General features: G+C 44.4%; 1 protein-coding gene across 1 annotated transcript in view; it reads left to right on the forward strand.

Moving 5' to 3' along the window:
- The window catches only part of Syne1 (spectrin repeat containing nuclear envelope protein 1), a 419,055-nt gene that overhangs the window by 213,335 nt on the left and 187,850 nt on the right, over window positions 1-17,870 (forward strand). The window contains exons 63-73 of the mRNA XM_051205995.1: window positions 101-254; window positions 2,486-2,629; window positions 3,615-3,779; window positions 6,665-6,982; window positions 7,882-8,037; window positions 8,190-8,360; window positions 9,465-9,791; window positions 11,291-11,443; window positions 11,816-11,983; window positions 14,035-14,211; window positions 17,357-17,503. Coding sequence (XP_051061952.1) covers window positions 101-254; window positions 2,486-2,629; window positions 3,615-3,779; window positions 6,665-6,982; window positions 7,882-8,037; window positions 8,190-8,360; window positions 9,465-9,791; window positions 11,291-11,443; window positions 11,816-11,983; window positions 14,035-14,211; window positions 17,357-17,503 — 2,080 coding nt within the window. The remainder of the gene's footprint in view (window positions 1-100; window positions 255-2,485; window positions 2,630-3,614; window positions 3,780-6,664; window positions 6,983-7,881; window positions 8,038-8,189; window positions 8,361-9,464; window positions 9,792-11,290; window positions 11,444-11,815; window positions 11,984-14,034; window positions 14,212-17,356; window positions 17,504-17,870) is intronic.

The raw sequence follows: 17,870 nt of genomic DNA on the forward strand, positions 1-17,870 counted from the left end.
CCTATCTCAGGCCTGCCCACCCTCTGCTGGCTAGAGAGGACCTAAGGCAGATGCCAGGGATCAGACCCATAAAGACATGTCCCCCCCCCCCACCTTTCAGTCGGCTGGAAGGAGCACTCTCTCAGTGGACAAGTTATCAGGATGACGTGCGGCAGTTCTCCAGCTGGATGGATGGCGTGGAAGGCAGCCTGAACGAATCGGAAAGACAGCACACGGAGCTGCGGGAGAAAGTGACCGCTCTCGGGAAAGCCAAGGTTCGAACTGGATACGTGCTCTGCATTGTATCGTGTACCGCAGGCAAAAGTGGTCACCGAGGCGCCAGGGATACACACACACACAGGGGAATTACATTTGAACCCCGTGCTATAATTTCTAATACCTTTCTAAAGTAGGATTGGGTTTGTTGTTATTGTACCCAGGAGTAAAAATTTTCTTTTCCAGTGTAATAACATAGACCCATGTTTTATGACAGGGACCATTTAAAATTTGTCACTACTTACTTGTCAGAAGTAAGCGTTCTTCCTTTTGATTACATTCTTTTGTATTATTGCCACTACTTTTTGTTTTTATTTTCCTACCTGCTCTCTTGCTTTCAATGCTAGGTATTAAACCCAAGTCGGGCAAGCACTGAACCACAGAGGTAAACCATAGGCCCCATATTACTACTTTTGATCAATATCATCTGATGGTTCTAATACTACATGAAAATGTTTTAAAATATGTAAAGAGTTTAAATTTTTTAAAAAAAAAGCAAACAAAAGACAAAAACAAAAACCTCTTCCATTAGCTGGGTGATTGTGGCACACACCTTTAATCCCACCCAGCACTGCGGAGGCAGAGGCGTGTGGATCTCTGTGAGTTCGAGGCCAGCCCGGTCTATAGAGAGAATTCCAGGACAGCCAGGGATACGCAGAGAAACCCTGTTTTCGACACACCAGAAAGCAAGTAAACAGAAGGCCTCTTTCATTGACGTAGTATTCAAACACAACATGCCTGCCGGGACCCTTTGCTGGGCAGCCACACCTCCCCCCCCCCCCAGGCCATACTCACTGGAATATCATGTCTGGAACTGAGTCTACTATATTCCGCATGGAAATGCTTCAAGCTCTCTGCTTTTGCTTATTTGTACATCTTAAGTTGGCCACCCTTTTCATCCCAAGATCATCCCCATAGTTACTGCTGGTCCATCCGGTTCACCTGAATTCTAAGGCTCCCAGTTCTCACCTGCTTTCTTGTTGATCAGTTGGCTGTTACACTGGTGTGAAGGTGAACATCTCACTTCCCTAAGAGTCCCCCATTGGTTTCCCATTGTTTGCACCGAGCTCCCTCAGTTATTTGTAAGCTAGCAAGCAAAGGTTGCACTCTGATAGGGATACGTACACTCACCAATAAACATTCAAGTAAATAATTATAGCAGCGAGCGATCACAAAGATATACTGTGACGTGTGAGACACTAATTTGGAAAGGGTTAACACTGATTGTTTGGAGTCAGGGCATCAGGGCAAGAAAGTGGAGACAGGTTGACCATGCCCTTAAAGGATTGAGTACAAAGAGCAATCTGGAAGGAATTGAAGACGGATTCTATAATATCTGTAGTCTGAGGAAGGAGGGCTTCCTGGTGCACTATGGGATGGGAATTGCTGGAGCAGGGGAGGGTGCTGAAGTGACCTGGGGGAGGCACCTTCTCCTGAACTGTGTGCAGGCTTCCAGTAGACTCCGTATCCCAGACTACCCAATCTTTCACTTTAGCTCTGTCTGAGAGACTCCTGTTAAAATCCAGTTGAAAGTTAAGAGTGGCCTGCGGTAGGTGGACAGAGCATGAAACTCCTTCCTGTGTTCTAGATTGGCTATTTGAGAGGTGAGGTGAGGGTGGTGGGGTGGCATTTACTGTTATTAAAAAAAAAAATAAAAAAGGCTGGGGAAGAAGGCTTGATGAGGAAGAATTGTGAGCTATTTCCAGATATAAGAAATTTGAAATATAGAGGGTTAGAGAGGTGGCTCAGAGGTTGAGAGCACCAACTGCTCTTCCAGAGGCCCTGAGTTCAATTCCCAGCAACGACACGGTGGCTCACAACCATCAATAATGAGATCTGGTGCCCTCTTCTGACCTGCAGGCAGACATACAAGCTGAACATTGTATAGGTAATAAGTAAATAAACCTTAAAAAAAAAAAAAGAAAGAAAGAAAGAAAGAAAGAAAGGAAGGAAGGAAGGAAGGAAAGAAAGAAATATAAAGTCGATTATTGGGAAATAGTGTCTCAGGGACATTCTGGATCAGATAATGAACTACATATAGAAATATTATATACATTGTTTTACACACACACACACACACACACACACACACACACACACGTCTGTGTAATTAAAGTGAAATAGCTAAAGGTCCTTTGTCACAGTACAGTTAATACCCCTTAGTTTCTGCAGGATCCTTGTTCTTGTACATAGCCATTCGTTTCATTTCTTTTACTCTTCTCTTCTCTAGCTATTAAACGAGGAAGTTCTGAGTCATAGCAGCCTGTTGGAGACCATTGAAGTCAAGAGGGCAGGCATGACAGAGCATTACGTCACCCAGTTAGAACTGCAGGATCTTCAAGAACGACACCAAGCCATCAAAGAGAGGGCCAAGGTATGGCTATCCAGTGTCCTTTGGCTTCACCCGGGTAGGAGTGTGGAGAGCTGAAACCGTTTAAACATTCAGTGATTTCCAAGACCAACAGCCTTGTGAAAACAGAGCAAAACAAGCTTAGTGAACGTTACTATGTTAAAAATAGCACTAGCAAAGGCAAACAAGATTTCCAATATTTTAGAACCTGAAAGTTAAGTGACTAGCTATGGGAATTTTATAAAGTAGAGAACAATCACCTGGTCACATTTGCTATTTGTCATTTGGGCTTCCCAAGGAAAATAATAACACCTACAGGAAGGAGCACATTCTACTCTATTAGACAAAGTCACCAACTGCAAGTTCTCATTTAATATACAATGTAAATGTTTTGGTTCCCATTGCTGACTGAATGTAAAGTCCCTTCATTTTTGACACATCCGTCTAACATTTTACTGAAAATTCACAGGCCAGGTAGTTATTTCAAAATGATCTTTGCAGACTTAAGTATGTGTTTTCACATTTTGTTATTTTTTTTTTTCTTAGAGAGAAATACGGTTCCATTCTTTTTCTTGTTCATTTTTTCATTGGCTTTTTGAGAATTTCAGGATATTTGGGACATATTTCCCCTCAGTTAACCTCACTCCCTATCAGCCCTCAGCTGTGTCTTCTTTCTGTATGGGGAATTTAAAAGTTCTTTTTTAAAAGGGAAGTTTTACTGTTTACTAATGATTTAATAATTACACTTTTCTAAAACTTCAAAATTGTAGCTGAGAAGATGTTCCAGTGAGCAAAGGCTCTTGTCACCAAGATCCGGACCCCTGAGTTGGAAGGAGAGAGCTGAATCCCTCCACATGCATTCAGTGGCATTTGTGTACACACACACACACACACACACACACACACACACACACAAATAAATGACCGTAAAAGAAAATTTGACTGCAAAAGTGAATTCTGCGTTCAGGGACATGTTTCTTCCCTAACCATTTTTAAATGCTGATCACAGGAAGCAGTCACAAAATTGGAAAGGCTGGTTCGCCTTCACCAGGAGTATCAGAGAGACCTAAAGATGTTCAAAAACTGGCTGGGGCAAGAACAAGAGAAGCTTGACCGATGCTCAGCCCTTGAGGGCGACACCCGCACTCATGAGACAATGCTGCGGGATCTCCAGGTAACCCTATCAGAAAACCAAGGCTCCCTTTCTAGGAAAGTGACCTTATAATTCCAAGAGATGGAAAGTTAAAAAGTGACCTTGGCTCCTACAGAGAGCCGACACTGACTCAGTTAAGGTAAGGCTTGTTCTAGAACATTCAAGCTCCCGTCACTTGTTAGGCAATTTAAACCAACGAAACCAGCTCTTGGAGGACTCACTCAGTTACCAGGGTGGCTACTGAGCTAACGCCTGCCTGTAGCTTTCCAAAAGGAAGTTTCAGATGAAGGCTAAAACAGCAAGAGCCAACAAAATGTGAAACTGATAGCACGATCTGAAGCCACTTGCTCCCTCTAGGGTGTGGGCCTTAGCTCAGAATCCAAGTAGCCAGAAGGGGTGGGGATGCCCTCAACTCTGCAGATAAGAGTGGGTACGGTGGTCACAGCCCATGTCCTTATTCACCTCTTCAGTTAGTTACCCAACACCTAACACAAACCACGTACTTCACAAACTACAGCGTATGAAGATGGCTTGGGCATTAAATTTCATGCAATTTAGTGAGGAACACATACCCATGAGTAGATCATTATAAACGTCGAGGGGAGAGACAGTAATAGACTAATGAAAAGGATCTTATGGCAGCATCGAACCCTTAATCACTCATACCTGCCTACACAGTTAGGTAGAGTCAGAGAAGTCTCCAGAAAAAAATCTTCTAGGAGCACACAACAAAGAATTGGAAAGGCTGATAAGACCTCCCTGATGTCCCACTAGGGAGTGTACTAGAGCTTCTCATCATGCTGTTAACCGCAAAAAAAAGTGGGTCCAAGAATATCAAGCTGTCCTACAGCTAGGACAAGGTGGGGGAAGCAGACTGTCATGGTTATCCCTGGCTTGTGCAACTTCCGTGACCTACTGCTGAGTTTCAGGAAGGGTTGTGTAATGCCAGGCTAACAGGTTGGGGTTAGGAAACTGTGAACTCTACTTCTCCGTGTCCGTGGTACCTGCTACTAGGAGACTTCAGACACAAAAGAACCTCCCTCCCTCAGTTTCCTCAACACAATTGTGAAGGTCAAATGAGAAGAAACTATCTGACTTAAAGATAACAGGCGCTAGATAAATAAACACTAGAAGTCATACAAGTTACAATTTCATCAAGTCATCTTAGAGGCTCCTGTGCCCCGCCTGATAATAATAAGCATTCTGATCTGTGAGATCTTACAGGCCTGGCTGTTACTCCATGTGTCTGTGCACACACGCATGTACATATGCCTGCTATCATTGTTTAAGACAGGAGACAAATTGAGAAGACTGATAAGTTTGAGTAGTATCAGTTAACTACAGCGTGTGGCCGCAATGTCTGTGCTTTAAGAAAGTTTTATTGACACGCAGCCACACTGACTGCACTGGCTGGATGAGTACTGCACTGGCAGAATGACATGATAGCACAGCCTGCAAACCCCACAGCACTGATGTTGCAATAAAGCTTCCACGTTTGTTCGAGTGTCGTGTAAATGTGTGTTGTCTTGTTTGGCACTGCGGAAGCTTGTGAGGTGGCTGTATCTTTCTGTAAGAACAATCATACATTGGCAGCTTCATTCAAATGGTTGTAGGCCAAGTGTAGACTTCTCTCCTATGAGCAGGATTTACATGGCCTCACTAGGTAGCTCTGGCTGGCCTTCAACTCGCCATATACCCTAAGCTACTCACAAATTGGTGATCCTCCTGCCTCAGTGTCTTGTGACTACTGGGCTCACGTGTGCACACTGTTGACTGTTGCAGGAGTTTTGTTCTGTGGCTTTTTCATTTGTCTGTCTGGATGGAAAGTCGGGGCTTTTTTTTTTTTTTTTTTTTTTTTTTTTTTGCATGCTGAGCAAGCACCTTACTGAGCTTACAGGGCCATCTGTGTTATTACATTCTGACTGAATATGCTGCTTTTGATGTTCATGGTGGCACTTTACAAGGTTCTTTTATTATTATTATTATTATAGATGATCATATCATTTAAAAGCATGGATCAATTTCTTATGACTAAAATTTAAAGTATATAATACCATTTTGCCAGAATAGTTAAGGATATGATGTTTCTATAAAAAAAAAAAAAAGGCAAGGCATGCTATTTAAGATAAGTTCATACTTATCTGTTTAGGGTGAATCTTCGAGGCGTACACTGTGGCCAAGGGAGTATATTTGTATATAGGAGCACCTACTAGGCTGGTGGAGTGATTCAGCCTCCTGGGTCTGTATGCCTACAAAGGGAGTTACTGGTCCAAATTTTCTGGGTCACCATGGTTCCCTAGAGCATAGACCTGGAAGAGAACTCCCACCCCTCACCACGAAGAGGGCCCAGACTTGCTTTCTTGGCAGTAGATGTAGCATGCAGCCTTGCATGCTGCATAAGAAGATTCTGGACTGTAATAAGCCTAGATCGATTTTTTTTTTTAATTGATATCCCTTTTTGTCATGACTGCTTCGCCTACGAGCTGAAAAATCAAATTTCAGAAACTTAACTGGGAAATCATTGGTTTTTATTTATTTATTTAGCCAGTTATTTACGTATTGAGACAGGGTTTCTTTGTGCAAGAGCCCTGGCTGTCCTGGAACTCCCTTTGTAGACCAGGTGGGCGATGAACTCAGCCATCCCCGTGCCTCTGACTCCTGAGTCCTGGATTATAGGTGTGCCCCACCACTGCCTGGTGGTAATTGTTGTTTTCATTGGGAGATTTCCAGGCTCTCTTTCCAGACTTAGGAAGGCCACTTTCACTGTTAGGTGTGCACTGTGTAGGCGTGCAGGATAAAGTCACATGTCTAGTCTAAATTACAAGCTGGCCCAGATGGTGTAGCTGAGACACACTGACTGGCACCAACTATGAATGAGTCATGGTTCCCATGCCCCCTTTCCGCAGGAGCTTCAAGTACACTGTGCAGAGGGTCAGGCCCTGCTGAACTCGGTACTGCACACCCGGGAGGAAGTGATCCCATCGGGCATCCCCCAGGCAGAAGACAGAGTGTTGGAGTCTCTTCGTCAGGATTGGCAGGTCTACCAGCACAGACTGGCTGAGACCCGGACACAGTTCAACAACGTGGTGAACAAGCTGAGGCTGACGGAGCAGAAGTTCCAGCAGGTGGATGAATGGCTCAAAAGAATGGAGGAGAAAATCAGTGTCAGGAGCGATTGCCAGAGTAGCCGATCTACCAAGGAGATGCAGTTGCTTCAGATGAAGGTGCGACTCCGGGAAGTTCCCCAGCCTTGTCAAAGTCTGTGGTTTGTTTCAGAAAAACATTAGGAGTTGTCCATCTAAGGTGGATGTCTTCTGAGTTTTCACTAGGCACATCTAGAACATTTAAAATAGTGAGATGCTTCTCCTTACAACAGTTACTTCTTAGGCTCATCTTTTCCGTGCTGGGTCAGAGGGACGGCTCAGCAGGTAACAGTGCCTGTTGTACATCCTTAATTACCTGAGTTTGGTGCTTGGTACCCATACCGGAAGGACAGAAACACCTTAAACTTGTCCTCTGACCTCCACACACGTGCAAGTGCACACATATCAGTAACTAATTTTTTAAATTATGAAAAATTTTAAAATAGAATATAGTTTTTGTGAAACTATTATATTTATTTCCCATGTCTGCTGACTTCCATTATAAAAATATGGAAATCACAATCTTTTACAATTATGGTTATTATATGAAAGGGAATCTAACAAAGTTCCTTAAGTTAATGATTCATAAACTAGTTTCTTTTTAATTTTTACATAAGTTTCTTGCACATATCCAAATAATGTGTAGGAATCGGTACCTTGTTTTCACTATTCATTTCATATTTTAAAACTGATTAAACTACAAAGGAAGATATGAAACACTTTTTAAGAAGTTATTTGAACCAAAATATAATATATAAAGAAAACTATCCAGAATTATAGGTATGCAATCATTATCACCATGTTGTAACATAGTTTTTCACAAGGATTATATTTGACACACTTTCAAAAATTGCATCTCAGAATAAGTATATTCCCAAACACGGGTGGTAATCATGTTCCCTTCCGAAGGCACGCACAGTATTGTCTTATTTAAGTGTCCGGGCCACGTCCCTTTCCCTCTGGTTCTCTTGGCATTTCAGAAGTGGCATGAAGACCTGTCAGCACACCGAGATGAAGTTGAGGAGGTGGGGAGCAGAGCACAGGAGATCCTGGGAGAGAGCCACGTGAGCAGCAGGATGGGCAGCCAGGCCACCCAGCTGACTTCCCGGTACCAGGCCTTGCTGCTCCAAGTGCTGGTGAGCTGCCGCCCCCCCCCCCCCGCCGTTTACCAGGGATAGCTGATATCATGAGCCCAAGCCGTCTGTCTTCAGCAACTTCCACCGAAGGTGTCTAGTGTCCACTGTGGCTTTCTTTCATCCATGGTTGAATCTTCTCTTTGCTTTCATAGGAGCAAATCAAATTCTTAGAAGAGGAAATCCAGAGTCTGGAGGAAACAGAGTCGTCTCTCAGTTCCTATTCGGATTGGTACGGGTCCACTCATAAAAACTTCAAGAATGTGGCTACCAAGATTGACAAAGTCGATGAAGTAATGATGGGAAAAAAACTAAAGACGCTGGAGGTAGGTATTCATCCTTCCGGCTCCAGCCTCTCCTCCTTCTCCCACAATCCCCTTCCACGGGTAGATCTGGAAACGTGTGTGCTCTTCCTGACTTCAAGCGGTTGATGGCCTTCAGCTCATCGATTTAATCCAAATATGATTATACATGCTTTACTGCCAAAGCTGATTCCACTCCCGTGATAGTCATCGGAATGGACTATGTGTAACTGTCCACCAGGTGTTAAACAGACAAAGCCTGACCCTTAGGTCTTAAATTCACATTCTGGTGCATTAACAGACTAGTAAACAAAATCTTTTGGGATACAGTTTTGCTGGGGATAAAAGACACATCGGGTTCCTTTTAACATCTCCGACTTGAAAATGGCGTATTGAGTCTTAAATCGTCTGTTGAATTAAAGAAGGGAACTTCAGATATATTGACAGGTCCAACCTGGAAAAAAAATTCAAAAACTTATTTTAAGGGGCTATAGGATGATTCCAAGTAGAATCTGAAAGAGTATTTGCAGAGAATAAGAGCCACACTGTGTTTGCTTAACACTTGCTCTCTGTGCTGGCTGGCTTTATATCAACACAAGTCAGAGTCATCCCAGAGGAGGGAGGAGGGCACCTCAATGGAGAAAATGATGTGTATGCAAGCCCTTAGGACATTTTCTTTGGTTCCCCCCCTCCCTCCCTCCTTCCCTCCCTCCCTTCCTTCTTCCCTCCCTTCCTTCATTCCCTTTTCTCCCCCAGTACAGCGTTTCTCTGTGTAACAGCCCTTGGCTGTCCTGGATCTAGCTCTGTAGACCAGGCTGGCCTCGAACTCACAGAGATCCACCTGCCTCAGCCTTTAGAGTGCTGGGATTACAGGCGTGCTACCACCACCACCTGGCTTAAAGAGTGACCCGTGGGGGAGGGCCCAGCCCGTTATGGGTGGTGCCACCCCCGGGCTGGTGGCCCTGGGTTCTATGTGACAGCCTGCTGAGCATCAGGTACATCATCCTGGTTGCTGCCCTCACTACTTTTGATGATACAGAACAGCGAGTGAAAGGAGCCCTTTCCTCCTCCCGTTGCTTCCGGCCAAGGGGTTTCTTCACAGCAGTAGTCACCCGCTTTCTCCCTCAGGTTTTATTGAAAGACATGGAGAAGGGCCACAGTTTGCTGAAGTCGGCTCGAGAGAAAGGGGAGAGGGCTATAAAATTCCTGGAGGAAAGCGAGGCTGAGGCACTGAGGGAGGAGATCCACGGCCACATGGAGCAGCTGAGGGACCTGACCGGCACTGTAAGGAAGGAGCACATGAGCCTGGAGAAGGGCCTGCACTTAGCCAAGGAGTTCTCAGACAAATGCAAAGTGCTGACCCGATGGACGGCAGAATACCGGGAAATCCTGCACGCGCCCGAAGAACCCAAAATGGAGCTGTATGAGAAAAAGGCGCAGCTCTCCAAATACAAGGTAGTCCCTTCTTGTTACCTACTAACACACTGCGTGTGGAAACCAGGCAGGGACCGAATGGGCGAGAGTCTACTCCAAAAGCGTTCACCTATGTAGGTGTTGGAATGTACTCCTGTACATCTTCTTTACTGATGGTGTATGCAGGCATAGTTGGCTAACTATACAGCTTTGGCATGATTTTTCCTTTTAGGGACTAATATTCAAAAGCTGATATAATCAATCAACACGCCTTTTTGAGTCAGATATAGGGATCTTCTCAAGGGTGTTCAACTCACAGCCTGGGGGCCCCACGCAGCAGAAGGTAGCTATGAACGGAGCCCACCCAAAAAAAAAATAAGCTGAAAATACCGTGAAATATTTTTGCAAGTTTTTTTTCCCCCTGTAACTTGACTACATGATTCTCCAATGTGACCTTTGTCACCGACAGCATATCTGGGTCCCAGAAGTTGACTCCCAGCAAATTGGAAAACGAGATGGCACGGTTTAAAGACAGTGACTACTAACTGAGCAATTATAGGCAAACCCTAGGAAATTGAGTTTCTGCAGGGCCAGGGAGACATTCTAGAGCTATAACAGGTAGATAAAGGGTGAAATTTCACCTGCTCAGACTTTCAAAGCCCACGTCCACTTACATGTGGTGATCTGTTCTCATGAATGCCCTACATGTTTCTGCCCACCTGGTCTTACCTAAAGCAAATCTGGCATAGGTATCATGATAGAAAAACAGAAAGACAAACATACACACACACACACACGTATATGTACGTATATATACACACACGTGTATGTGGAATTCATAGCCCAGTACCTTGATGGAGCTGTAGGCTATCTGCATTTGAAAATGGCCCTGGGGATTTAGCAACAGTCTTTAGGAACGACAGTGTGCAGGCTCACCTCACGCCAAACGGCTTCCACAGAAGCTAGCGTATTTCTAGCTCTGATGTTGTGCCTGGCCTCCCCCTCCCACCCCCAGGCCTGGCAGGTTATCACTGAAGATGCACTCATGAGGACCCCTCCCTCCTCTGCTACCCCAGTTGGGACCAATTTCCTAATATAGTTAAGTATGCTTTGAGCCTGTCTCAGCAAACATGCTGCTGGACGTTCTCTATCTAAGGCCAACTTGCCGCAACAGACGGCAGACGTGTGACCTCCTCCGAACTGATGGGTGACGTTTTTGTCGACATTTGTCTCTGCAGAAAGTAATGAAGTGGGAGGCAGAAATATGAGCTGTGTTCAGTTTCCCTAAATGACAATTTCTCTATTTTTTTCCTCCCCTATAAAGACCATCACATGTCCTTTTCCCCATAATATTTTTAAATGGCACAAGCTATGGTAAAGTATTCTCTTTTTAATGTTTTGTGGCTAATTGATTCCATAAATATTCGCCGTCTCCTCCTCCGGGGTAGGTGGTGCCAAGGCTGCCACAGGCACCCCTGTGTTTTCTTACTGTTCAACCTCATGAGATGACTGCTTTTCCCTTTGTGTCTCGGTGATTCAAGTCACTACAACAAACGGTGCTGTCCCACGAGCCGACCGTGAACTCGGTGCGAGAGAAGGGCGAGGCGCTTCTGGAACTGGTCCAGGATCAGACTTTAAAGGACAAGATAGAGAAACTTCAAAGTGACTTCCGGGACCTGTGCAGCATGGGCAAGGTGAAGGCATAGGGTGGCGTGGGGAGTGCGGACTGCCCAGGAGGTGACGGAGCCAGCCTCTGTCCGCTCAACGACAGACTTTGGTGCACTGGCATAGGCCAGAGGCATATTTAAGAGCATGGTGGCTGTTTATCCCATTCCTGATGATTTTCTCTGTAATTAATTTCCTTTTGGATGCTGGGAATGGAATCCATGCGCTTGAATGTGCCCTCTACCCCTGAAGTGTACTTTAACCCCATCTTGGTGGTTTTCCGGCACAACCCAGTTTGCCTAACTTACGAGTTACCCTGGACATTTTTAAATACAACACAATTCTGAGTAAGTTTTAGGCTCAAATTCAGCTCTGACACATACCTGGTTTTGGTTTTGTAGGAGCGCGTCTTCAGTCTGGAAGCAAAGGTCAGAGACCATGAAGACTACAACAGTGAACTCCAAGATGTAGAAAAGTGGCTGCTGCAGATGTCTGGCCGGCTGGTGGCACCTGACCCTTTGGAGGCCAGCAGCCTGGAGACCATTACCCAGCAGCTCGCCCATCACAAGGTACAGCCCATCTCACCGCAGGGTGGCTTTGACTGCCCGGCCGCCGTGTATGTGTCTGCCTGTGTGCATATGTGCAGGTGTGTATGCATGGTGTGTGTACATGTGTGTCTTGAGTGCAGTTCTGAATCATGACTATGCTTCAAGGCTCAGGCAGTTTAGAGCCATTGAACTTGATATTTGGTGGAATAATGATGACTGAAACCTGAGCACTCAGCTCCCGAACATGTTGCTGTTTGTTGAGCTCATAGATATTTTTTTTTGACTTGTAATTTATTGTGCATGGATCATTTAGCAGAGGAAGAGATTCCTTGTCCTTTAGAAACACCACTGGGAGTCAGTCTGCATTCTAGGCCAGCCACATTCCCTTCCTAGCTGGGACCTGAGCCTCTCTGGGACAGCTGCTCCTCACCTCAAAACTGCGGCAATTCTGGAAGCATTTTGTGAACCAGTTGGATCTACACCGAGGATGGACTTTCTTATCTTAGCTGTTCTGTGTTCTTAGTCATTACACACTGGTGACAGATGGCATGTAGACCATTTCATGGAAGGACCTGCCATGACCTTAATGACAAATAATTTAATCTATGATGTAGATGGATACAATGCTGTGTGCCAGGAAAGCCAGACTCCTCTTTATCAGAAGGAAATAGTCACCTATAGAAAATCAACAACTCATCTGTGACCAGATTCCTCTGAACATGCCAGGTATCATTTGATCCTGGCAGCTAAGTGGGGTCGGGTATGCTCGGTGCATAGATGAGAGATGAGTAAGAATTGTACTGATATTGGTAGCTACAAAACTATGCCCTCCTACTGTGCATCCTGTTGCTGTGATAACTGCCATGGCCAAAAACAACTTGGGAGGGAAAGGCTTTAGTACACCTTACATACGGGGAGTCAGGGTGGGAGTTAAGTCCAGGCACAGAAGCAACGCCCACGGAGGAATGCAGAGCACTGGCTTTCTCTCCATGGCTTGCTCAGCTGCTTCCTTATACAACGCAGGAACACCTTCCCACAAGTGGCCCACCCACAGTGTACCGGGCCCTCCCACACCAGTCATTAGTGAAGAAAATTCCTTACACGACCAGTTTCACAGAGACATTATTTCAACTGATGGTCCTTCTTCTTAGATGACTCTAGCTTGTGTCAGGGTGACCACAGACTGACCAGTACACACACACAAACCCACGAGGTAGTCTATCCCTGCAGGAACCTCAGGGGGCGGTCTCTCCTCTCCCTCTCCAGCCTTCAAGCTGAAGACAAAAGTGGTTTCCAACTGAGTTTAATATCCACTCACCCAACCCCACTGGAAGAAAGGAAAACGCAGCATTGCTGAGAACCTAACCATGATTCCGTTATGTAGAGACGCATCCACCCAGGCCCCCTTATATTATTAGAATGTGTCACTTGTCATTAGCATTGTGTGACCTATAATGATCCAAGCCTCATTTGACATGCTTGCTTCTGGCCTCCTGAGCAATCCCTGAGCATGCTCACTAGACAATGCATGGGAGAAGAGTTATACCTGAATAGGACCTTTCTGTGTTTTAGTCACTCATCTGCATAACAATGGCAACCCATACTCTACAGTGGGCAATAATGTAAGCATGGAATCATGATAGTTACCTTTATATCGTATTAATATATAAATGTCATTGGGTATAAATTATATATTATGTTATTACAGAGCAGTAAGTAAGTTAAATAGTAATTATAATTACCTGAGGTTAAAAGAAAAACATGTCTAGGTTATAACACATAGATTTGCCACACAGATGGACATCTTTTACCCTGACTGTTTAACAATGCCTCTCTGAGACCATCTGTGAACACGTTGTAGTATTAAAGTCACTTCACGGTTGCGTGTCTAATCCAGACCACATTAACTCTTCCCATTGGTGGCTTCCTGAAATACTCATTTTCTTTTTTACCTAATGAATCACCAAGAATCTGTTCGACAATAAAATGAGATCTTGTACTCGGTGCTTAATAAAGAGGTTGTCTTCAAGCTGGGAATTGATCCTAGGGGCTCTCTGCCTCATTTTTTATAGGCAATAATGGAAGAAATAGCAGGGTTTGAAGACCGCCTCGACGACCTCAAAACCAAAGGTGACACTTTGATCAGCCAGTGTCCAGACCACCTACAAGCAAAGCAGAAACAGAGCGTGCAAGCTCACCTACAGGGCACCAAGGACAGCTACTCAGCCATCTGCAGCACAGCCCAGAGGGTGAGTACCCCAGAGGGTTCCCCAAAGCCATGGACTGAAGAGGAAGGCTAGGTTTGCAAAAGTAGGGTTGATGCCTAAATCTTTAGAGGGGCTTTGGTGTTTTGGCAGTCAGAAAGTAAGAAGACAGAGTTCCTCGCTTCTAAAGCAAACATGTCGGGGACCATCCGTTCCACATGAGGAAGCCTGGAAATTCAGACACTCAATTCCATCCGATCCTTTTAACAAAGACTTAATTATAAAAATCTATTAGACTCGGGATGTGGCTCACTTGGTAGAGTGTCTGTCTAGTGTACATAAATCCCAGGGTTTGATCCTCAGCTCATATAAACCAAGAGTGGTGCCACATGGTACCACTTAACACTATGGAAATAGAGGCACTAGAGTCCCAAGGTCATAGTCACCCCATACTACACTACACTGCAAGTTCCAAGTCAGCCTGGGTGACATGATACCCTGTCCCCAAAAAACAGAACAAGGAAAGATAGGAGCTGTTTGGTAAGTTGGATGTGATGGCTTATCTATAATTACTACCTATTGCGGTTAAATAAGGATCAGGATAAACAAATAGGCCGAATAGATGTTTATTCAGGGAGAAATAACTTACAGCCTAGACAGATGAACACCAGCAATTTCCACCGGATGCTCTCCTGTCCGAGTCCTGCCAGCAAGAGAGCTTCCCCCCCCTTCCTCCCCTGCTCTCCCTCCGACCTCCTTCCACAGGTCACTTCCGCCCATCGCTCCACCCCCAATGGGCGTGGTCAGTGCCACAGAAGGACTATCTCACTACAATTCCCCTTTTAGTCTAAAGAAAAGATTTAGGCTTAATACAAAACTATATACAAAACAGTGAATAACAAGTGTGCTCTAAGAAAAGGAAAATTGAGAACAAAATGACCTACATATCTAGTCCTAGGGTGAGGGCATAACGGAGTTTACAATAGAGTTGTCCTAAGCTGGAAAACGTAAGTCTAGTACCTAATATATCTAACTAGGAAGAGAGAATAATAGTTGTGATAGTTTAATCTTCAACCTCATCAAGACCTGAGAAGGAAAATAATAATACTAGGGTAGGCAGGAAGTGCGGATGGACAACTTCCAAAAGCTGCAGCAAGGACAGAAACAGCAAGCCACCTGGACAGTCAGTCACCCTAGTTCTCACAGCAGTGTTGGTACACCCAGTTTTGGCTAAGGCCAAGAGAACTTGACAGACCACAACAACAGCAGGGAGGTAGAATGGCTGTCTTACCCTGACTTGGCAAGGTCCAGCAGTCTTCTATATTTGTCTCCTGCAAGCACATAGGACCGCATGTCCACATCAGTGGTCAAGGTGGGGGGCAATTCTTTGCCCAACAGGCCATTAGCTGAGGCGAGAATGAACTCCAGCAGGAGCAACAACAGTGTCCAACAACTACCCTTGGAGGACTTAGGCAGGTTGGTGGCCATGAGTTCAAGGCCAGCTGAGGCTACAGAGTGAGATCTTGTCTCAGTACAAACAAAAGGAAAGGTTATATTGGCAATTTTTATTTTTTACACATCACTAAAACTCCCCCATGGTTTGACATTTATTCTATAGTATTAAAATAAATGCAGTTTCATTCTCACCATCATTAATTTTGGACACCGTGAGGCCCGGTCTTCTACTCTAACTCAATATTTTTGGGTACTTGTATAAAAATTGAAAACATGGAGTAAGTCAGTTTTGAATTATATTTTAATGGGTGTATCTCCACACACTCACAAAAAAAAAAACTACATTTCTCAATGTCATAGAAATGAATCTATAATGAATAAGAATTGTTCTTTTAATGAGAACCAGTATTGTAAGCAAGTTGATTCCTATTGTTGCAAGGCTTCAGTTTTTGTTGTTTCGACTTTTGGTTTTTGTTATTATGGTGGGGGTCGTTTGTTTGTTTGTTTGTTGTTGTTGACACAGGGTCTTGCTATGAACCCCTGGCTGGATCATAAATCTCTATGTAGACAGGGCTACACTCTAACTTTCAGAGATCCGCCTATCTTTCCCTCCAGGGTGCTGGAATTCCAAGTGTGTGCCACCACACCCAGCTATTGTAGAATTTTTAAATGATGTCAAATGTTCCTGAGTTTTTTGAAGAATTGCATTAAGCTAGCAAGGAGGAATGAATGGACACACTGGAAGGACAGACTTATCTGTCTGTCCTTTATAATGAGAGAAAAATATACATTGTAGATGGCATAGATGATTTCCTTAGATTTGAAAAGTTCACCTTGCTAACATTTTCTTTTTCTTTTGAAATGAGAATATAGTAAGCTATGTTGCCAGCCTTGAGCTCATTTTATAGATCAAGGCAACCAAATTGATCAAATGATGAAAAATCGAATAGTCATATCAGAAAAAAGATGTATGAATGACTCCCAATTAGAGTTCTTTTAAATTGTTTTAGACTTATTTATTTTACGTGGATATGCATTTTGCCCGAATGTATAATGTACTCTGAATGTGAATGGTACCTGTTGAGCGGAAGAGGTTCTTAGTCCCTTGGGATTGGTGGTACCCAGGTGGCTGTGAGCAGCCATGTGGTACTGGGGACCAAACCTGGGTGAGGCCTTTGGAAGAGCAAGTGCTCTCAATCACCCACCCATCTATCTCTGCAGTCCCTGGACTATAGTCCTTACATATGGCTTCCCAGCTGGAATGCGTGGGTCAAACTCCTGCATTTCTCCATGTGCTGTTATTCATATCTAGCAAAAGCATTGGAGTAAGAGAAGTTTGGTTGTCTTTTAAAGATGGTGATTCTTTTTGTTTTGGTTTGGTTTTAGCTCTTAGTTTAAACAAACAAACAAAAAGTCCAGTATTTATAATACAGAGAGAAGCTTTGGGAACCTCTGGGCTTATGTTCCCTTTGTTTCAATGACTTCGTGTACTCTAACACATTTTATTCCTCATATGAATAATGGGCCTGTTATTTGTGGATAGATCGGGGAATCAGAAAGTGGGCTGTGGCCTTGTATTTTGCATCATTTTGGAACACATTCAGTCATGTTAGACCTGTACTTGGTGCTAGGGAGTCCCGAGGATTTAATGGACTGCTCCTTGTGCTTATTCAATTATAGTGATGTCTGTAGAGGGAGACGTCAAATCTAATACCTGGGCATCATTCTGTCTCAGGTGTACCGCAGTTTGGAATATGAGCTTCAGAAGCACGTGAGCCGGCAAGACACCCTTCAGCAATGCCAGGCATGGATCTCTGCAGTCCAGCCAGACCTGAAGCCCAGCCCACAGCCACCTCTCAGCAGGGCGGAAGCTGTTAAGCAGGTAGTGCAGTCTGGGACGTTTATTATTATTATGAGTCATTCATTCATTCAGAATTATGCTGGCTTCTAGGAACAGCAAAATACAAAAGAGGCCCGACCTCATAGTCTGTGTTCTAAAGCAGGCACGTGGACCTATGGAATAGAAAGAATATTGTTCTTAGGGCTAGGGTTAAAGCCTCATCAGGAGGTGGCTACCGACTCTACCACTTAATTTCTCTGAGCCTGAGTTCTTTCCTATGTGAAACGATGCTTGGAGGTACAACTGTTACTCAACTTGCATGAGGAGTTGGTTTCAGTGACCCTGTGGATGCCACAATACGATGTTCAGTCCCTTATTGGCAATGGTATGTGCAGTATCAGCAATGAAC

Source organism: Phodopus roborovskii, unplaced genomic scaffold (genome assembly GCF_943737965.1).
Source record: "Phodopus roborovskii unplaced genomic scaffold, PHOROB, whole genome shotgun sequence".
Taxonomy (NCBI): domain Eukaryota; kingdom Metazoa; phylum Chordata; class Mammalia; order Rodentia; family Cricetidae; genus Phodopus; species Phodopus roborovskii.